Raw genomic sequence first — 7,052 nt, 5'->3', positions numbered from 1 at the left:
TACTATATTAACTTAATAATTTAGATTTTATATAAAGAAGCTTTTTAGTTATATAACAACTACATAGAATAAAAAAGACTATTCTAGAACTCTTAATATAGAATATAAAATTCTTTTTATTAATAATTTTCTTTGAAGATATAATTAGCTTATTATTATAGTATAAGTTTTTTAGAAATTAAAATATACTTATAATATAGAAGAAAGACACTAACTATTTATTATATTATTAAAATACTAGCTTTTAAAGAAGAAAATTATTAAAAAAAATAAAGAATTATAGCTAATAAATTAGATCTCTATATATAGAAGCTAATATATAATAGAATAAAAAATTATCTATAATCACTAKGATTAGGGTAATAGAGCTAATTAAGCTATTATTAAAGTAAGGCCTAATCTACTTAAATAGAGCTAGTAGAGCTACTATTAGTAAAATACTTTATTAACTCTATTAATAATAGAATATATAAGAATACTTATTTATACTATATAATTAATTTTAATCTATTATTTTGAATTAACTGTTTAACCTTAAATATACTATTACTTATAGATCTAGTTAACTAAAGCTATCTTATTATTACTTAGATATACTACCCTTTCCTAAACAGAATACCACCTAACCACTATTAAGTGACGAGTTTACTCCGATCTAGACGATTACGAATCATCAGTTTACGACAATTAGATCTATCACTTTTATAAGTTATTCTATTATTATAATCTTATTTTTAATAATATTAATTATATAATATCTAGTTTTTTAAATCTAATTTTACTTAAATTTCTACTATATATTTTTTATATAKTATAAAAATTACTTTTTAAGCTATTCTAATTCTTGATGTTGTTCTTATATATAGAGTTTATATATATTTTATTATAGTGATTCTAATATATTATAATAAATATCTTATAGAATAAGGTTTTCGTCTATTAATAGTATTATTATTATATTCTCTTTTATTACTAGCGACTTACCTAGTCAAACTAGGATTAGTCAATAGCACTGGATTCAGTGAATAAACTGCGAAAATTACAGCCGTTTCCGGCCGGATCTGGGCGCGCAATTTCAAAAGTTCGATTCACGCGGACGGAGATGTTGTTTTTCGATCTAGACAATTATAAATCATCAGTTTACGACAATAAACTACAAGAATTATAACTTTTTCTAGCTAGATCTAGGTGCGCATTTTCAAAAATTTGATTCACGTGGAAGGAGATCTTTTTTAATTATAGCTATTTCTAGCTAGATCTGGGCATGCAATTTCAGAAATCCGATTCACGCAGAAGGAGAAGTTTTTTCTATTGCTATAATAATGACCGAAAATCTCTATTCTACACTTTAACAAGTTTTTTTAGTATACAGATGTAAGCCTCTAACACAAACAAGAACCCTTTTAGCAGTAGGTGTTATACATTGGAATTTTTCAATCAAAATACAAGCGTTGTGTTTGTTTTGCAGCAAAAGATAAAAGTCAATAGACACACGATGCAACAGCGTTAATAAGCTTATTTCTTCTTTTTGGCTGATCGTGACTCTAAGTAAAAGTCAGAAAGTTAGCAGATCCATCCAATTGATTTGCTTATCAAAGCATCAGTGTGTCTGGGTGCATCCTGTTCCTTACCGGCAGCAGTTCTCTTCTTCTTTGGCCGTCCTTTGCCGCGTAGTTTCGCGCTGTAATTTGCCGAATAATCAGTGCCAAATCATCAAGCTTGCTTTTTATAATGTGAAAGACATACATCTGAATAGCTTCTTCCCGGTCGTCTTGTCCCTCGTCAAAAGTCTCCAAGTCCAGAGGTTTGTATGTATCTTGTAAATCACGGAAGGAGACGGTTTTGCGGGGATAGTATGCTGCAAGAGCAGGACCTTTCAGTCGTTGCCGTAAAATCTTGTTTCCAAGTCGTAATCGTTGTGGGTTGAATGTTGTTGCGAATATTCGGCATTGGGTCTAAAGCGTAACCGTTCATCAGTAATCAATTCCAAATAAAGAAGGAGATAACAGTGTTATACAAACCTTCACCAGATCTAGAATTCGGCTCCGCGGTACGGCCATGTTGGCGTCTCTGATTGCCCCCACCAGCTATGGGTCGAGGAACGCGAGATGTATTTAAAGATCAATTGCGATGGTCTGGAGACGGACGTTGATGGTAGAGATTCGGAATGAAATCACGTGCCCGCTGCGGCCAAACTTATCGGGCCCTACCGTATCCGTCGCGACTGTGACAATTCTTCATATCCCCCTCGCCCGAACCAAGATTATTCTTATCCTTGCATACTTACAATGGCTGCGAAGAGATTCTTCAATAATGCTAAAGATGGAGCAGAGACTTCTCATTCACATAAAAGACACAAGGTGGGCTCTAAATGCAGCCAGAAACTATCGAGTCTCTCAGCAACTTATATACCTTTCGTCTTAGACCAATCACGCCAGCAGCGACTGTGACATCACAGAATATGAGTACAAATTAACTGTGGACGAAAATATGCTTGTTCAACAATTGCAAGGCATAGTTGATCAGGTAGTCCACCGCCCACAAGTATTACACAGCATACCTGAAGGCTCAGAAATTCTCAAAGTGACGACACAACTACACACTATCCTGGCTGCTGCGATCAAACGAAATACGGATTCAGAGCTGAAAAAGTTCAAGGCGACGAAATCAGCGGTACAGCCGGTATCCTTACCCGACCTTCCTCCCATCCACGATGCTGTATTAGAGCGAGCCGTCTTCACGCACCCAGGAGCGCCTGTAAACATCGCACCGGAGGGCGTGGAGCATAACTACGACCGATTGGAAGTTCTCGGGGACGCTTATGTGGAAGTAATTGCAACTAGGCTGATATGGGACCAGTTCAAAGATATGCCTGCAGGGCGCATGTCGCAAATTCGCGAGGATCTTGTGAAGAATGAAACCTTGGCTAGCTTCGCGTCACAATACGGGTTTGATAAAAGAGTATCACTCTCCGTCCCAGAAGAACAGAAGTTGCAATCTAAAAGATGGCTAAAAATACGGGGGGATGTGTTTGAAGCTTACGTTGCGGCGGTGATTCTTTCCAGCCCTGACCGTGGATTTGCCATGATTGAGCAATGGCTCAGAGAGCTGTGGTTACCGAGGCTCTCTCAAGTCCAGCCTGTACAGACGGTGCTTAGATACAAGGAACAACTAGCGAAGAAGGTCATGGGCAAGGGCGTTAAACTTCGCTATGTAGAAGAACAACCCGCGACAAGATTAGATGGAGGTATGCAGACATATTACATGGGTGTGTATCTGACAGGCTGGGGTTGGCAAGACCAGCATCTGGGATCTGGCAGTGGGTTAAATAAGGCGATTGCAGGGGACGAGGCTGCCAATAGAGCCCTTCAGAACTGCCCGCTGATCGATCAGGTGGCCGCGGTCAAGGTAGCGCATGACCGACCAGCTAGTGGAGTGAAGGAAGCAGATAGCAATACTCAATTGATTTAAATAGATGACACTGCACGAGCATGTTGTACATATATTCGTATATATACGGATTAAGCCGGTCAGACGATAAGAAAAGATAAGGGTTAGTTATGTCCATCAGTCCATCTGCGTTGACGACATTAGGCATTAAATTACCGTAAGTGGTATGTACTATGTACGTACGTACGTATGTATGTGCGTATGTACGTACGCATGTACCGTACCCAAGATCCCTGTTCGTATTGAGATAGGCTTCCGTGGTGGGCCCGTGCCGATGCTGCCTAGCGCTGTCGATGGCAGCCTATTTGATTTTATGTACATGCGTGTTTGTAATTGTGCATTCGGATACCACCATCAGCAATTCCCTGGAAAATGAGTCAATTGACTCCGTGTTTCGACAATGGCTAACAGTACGTATCACAAGTCGAGTCTGCGACGGGCATTGAGTAATCACTATGTATGTAAATAGTAACTGAACACCCTCTCGCACAGAGTAATTAAGAGTCATCTGCCCCTCCGCCGCGTCTAGACAGGTGAGTCACGGGTGAGTAACAGGTGTGGGCCAGTGGGTCCACTAGTGACTGGTCAGCAGGAACCCATTGCAGAGCCACGGGCGCTGGTTGGCCGGCTTGCCCACCATCCTATCAAGTCGTCGCAGAACTCAGATCATCCTGCGCGGTCATGCTGGCATTGACAAGTAATGGCTGCTCAATTGATCGCTTCCATCTCTGACCACTACTTACTACTTTCATGGTTTATGCAGGTTCAGCCAATCCTGGCCGCCAATTAGCAGGGCAGATGATTGGCACGATGAATCAAATCTCGCAGCCTGACGACAGCGACAGCCCAATCACCCTGTCCCGCCTATTGCGCGCTCGTGATTTGTGCGTCGTCATTGATCTAGTGACCCAGCCGCCTATTGAATTAGTGTCACACTCCAGACTGGAAACTAGCGTGCTTATCGATATCGCGATATCTTGTCCTCTGCGACGAGCAATGTGGACTCGGCAGTCGTTGGCACACAAAGAGTTGGGTTGGAGGTTTATTTAAAGCAGTGCACCCTCTCTTCACTTGCTCAAGTTGATTCTCTCCGACTTCTTCTCCAAATTCTGCCTTTCGAACCGCGTCCGGGCTGAATTGAGAGCGTGGCTCTAGGCAACTGCCCAATTGTCCAGTCATCAATCTTATCTCCGGCTGTACCCCACCCCAATTGCGCCTCACCACATCGCCCCCCCGCAAATCACATACGTCCTGCGCTACTTATAAGAACCAGGCCCCTACCCTGCCTCCATAGCGGATTGATTTCAGTCAAGAGACTGCTTCCCGACATCTCGTGTGCGCATCCAACTTTGAACGCAGTTTCACTTTCTCATCCCGTATCTGCTTCGGACGAACAAAGTCGGTCAGTCCTTATCGCCGAAGAAGGGCTCTAAACGCCGAATCGCCACCAGCCTCTAAGGGAAAGCGACAAAGAGTGGCAGCCTGACCTGACAAATCAACTCAGCCTTCTTTCACGTGCACTCAACTTCCATTGTCTTCCACATCGCCTTTGGCCTCAACCTTCGTCATAAAATCGCCCTTTCTCTGCTTTTCATTCTTGTCCCCGTTTTGAAATTCTTTCGAATTTTTGACTCGCCCTGGCGCTATTACCTGCGTCAAAGCAATTAGAACAATCACCAAATTAGGCATGACAACACTGCCTCCGCTTCATAATCAACACTACAAACTCACCTTCGCGATGAATCGCCTACCGTCCGTCTCCAGCCTCATGTCTCCCCCCGAGCCAAAACCCTTCGACAGCTTCAACTCTGGTTTTTCGTCATTGGCAATGTCTTCAGAAGACGCTGTCAAGTTGCCACCCATCTCAGACGATCGAAAACGCAGTCGGTCTGACATCGACTTGCCCTCGCCACCAGTCACTCCATATGCAGGCAACAAGAAAAGGAAGTCAAATGCCGAGCAGCTGGAGGCTGAAGTGGGTGTTCACAACAATCGGGATCCAGTGCTCTTTCCTCGCAACGAATCGGTCCCAGATGTTCACAACGATGAGCCTCTCTTTGGACCAGTCCTCGCCTCAGCTGCTGAGGCTTTGATCGATCAGCACATGAACTCTCAAATGGCCCGGTTCCACAACAAGGTCAACAAGCCGACTCGGGACGAATATAGGCTAGCTCTATCCTGCGTACCTATCGTGGCGGCACAATACAATCGGGACCCAATGGCTTGGGCAAGGGAAGAAAGAGAGACGCTGGAACGGCAAATGGCAATGATGGATCGCGTGGAATATCGGCCCGGCAACTTCAAGCGTTTGGCACCTGCACCTTCAAAAAAGACCACTGGTACCGCTCAGTCGCGTGCTGCCAAAACATCCAGGCCTCGTCGGACACCGAAATCAACTCCACAACAACGTGTGATGGACACTTTTGATATTGAGTATTCGCCCTCTTCAAAACCTTTACGAGTCATTGGCACCAATCGAGATGATACCGACTACAATTCGCTCAAGGATTACTCTCCACCACTAGAAACACTCGGAGGCAATACGAAGGGCCTTAAAGCAGAATGGAAGGGCCAGATGCTTGATCTCAGCAATGACCCAGACCGCAGTTTACTTGACCCTGCTGAGGTCAATCTCGCCGCCACTCTGCGACTGTCATGTGCAACCTATCTTTGCAGCAAGAGGAGGATCTTTGAAGCGCGCGTGAAAGCCCTCAGTATCGGTAAAGAGTTCCGCAAGACAGACGCCCAGCAGGCTTGCAAAATTGATGTCAATAAGGCTAGTAAGCTGTGGACGGCATACGATCGAGTTGGCTGGTTCAAGCCTGAGCATTTTATCAGATTCTTGAAGGCATAATTCTGAAGATATCCTCTTTTGCATTGGTACAGCTGGACTGTCCAGATTCTCCCTCTTGCTCTTTATTTTGATTATTGGCATCGCTAGACGTTTATTTGCATTCAGAAAGCTTTCCCCTCCTCTTATATGATTCATGCGCTTTGCATATGATTGATGATCTGGTCTACTTGTCTTCTCAGGAGTTTTTTTGTGGGGCTCTTCACTCATCGAGCGTTTATACCTATGTGATACAGTATTCTTGTTGCATTGATCTCACAGCTTGTGCATGGCTTGAGACTCGTGGCTTTGGATTTGGAGTTTTTGCATAACAATTTGAGCATACTTCTATTTTCTCTTGATTGGTAGTGTTGCCGGATTAGACTATTTCCCAAATTGACAGATCTCGTCTACATGACTTTTGATTTCTCTAAACGATCCACAATTGCTATACACTTAGAGGACGTAGATCTGTGTAGTGTCCTCCGTATATTATTCGACAATTGTACTCCGTAGATGTTGAATCAATGCTACAGGCTTAGATCCACTCATGAATCATACTGCATATCCATAATACATACTATGTACATAATCCATCTTGTTAAGGCTGACCCATGAATTGGGTGACAGACCATGCGTCATATTGCTAAAGATAGCAAGGCAGAAAAGGTGTGGCGCGGGCCCACAGCTGAAATGTTTCTTATTTTGCTGCTGCCTTTTCATCCGGTACGGAGTGATACATGCAGAATGCAGAGCGTATTGTAATATACGT

At 42.9% G+C, this 7,052-nt stretch overlaps 3 protein-coding genes across 3 annotated transcripts; 2 read left to right on the top strand and 1 right to left on the bottom strand.

The window, feature by feature from the left end:
• Nucleotides 1–1,515: 1,515 nt before the first annotated feature.
• Nucleotides 1,516–2,060, bottom strand: BHQ10_003144 (uncharacterized protein; the record flags this gene model as incomplete). The annotated part of the gene is made up of 4 exons (XM_040875368.1): nt 1,516–1,544; nt 1,632–1,681; nt 1,747–1,955; nt 2,022–2,060. The coding sequence occupies 4 exons, from the start codon at nt 2,058–2,060 to the stop codon at nt 1,516–1,518; spliced, it is 327 nt and encodes a 108-aa protein (XP_040731648.1).
• Nucleotides 2,061–2,490: 430 nt separating this feature from the next.
• Nucleotides 2,491–3,471, top strand: BHQ10_003143 (uncharacterized protein; the record flags this gene model as incomplete). The annotated part of the gene is made up of 1 exon (XM_040875367.1): nt 2,491–3,471. The coding sequence occupies one exon, from the start codon at nt 2,491–2,493 to the stop codon at nt 3,469–3,471; it is 981 nt and encodes a 326-aa protein (XP_040731647.1).
• Nucleotides 3,472–5,188: 1,717 nt separating this feature from the next.
• BHQ10_003142 (uncharacterized protein) lies at nt 5,189–6,304 on the top strand (the record flags this gene model as incomplete). Its single annotated transcript, XM_040875366.1, has 1 exon — nt 5,189–6,304. One exon carries the CDS (start codon nt 5,189–5,191, stop codon nt 6,302–6,304), a length of 1,116 nt encoding a protein of 371 aa, XP_040731646.1.
• Nucleotides 6,305–7,052: the final 748 nt, after the last annotated feature.

Source organism: Talaromyces amestolkiae, assembly GCF_001896365.1.
Source record: "Talaromyces amestolkiae strain CIB chromosome Unknown scaffold4.1, whole genome shotgun sequence".
NCBI classification, from domain to species: domain Eukaryota; kingdom Fungi; phylum Ascomycota; class Eurotiomycetes; order Eurotiales; family Trichocomaceae; genus Talaromyces; species Talaromyces amestolkiae.
This window is presented reverse-complemented; position numbering and strand designations above follow the sequence as displayed.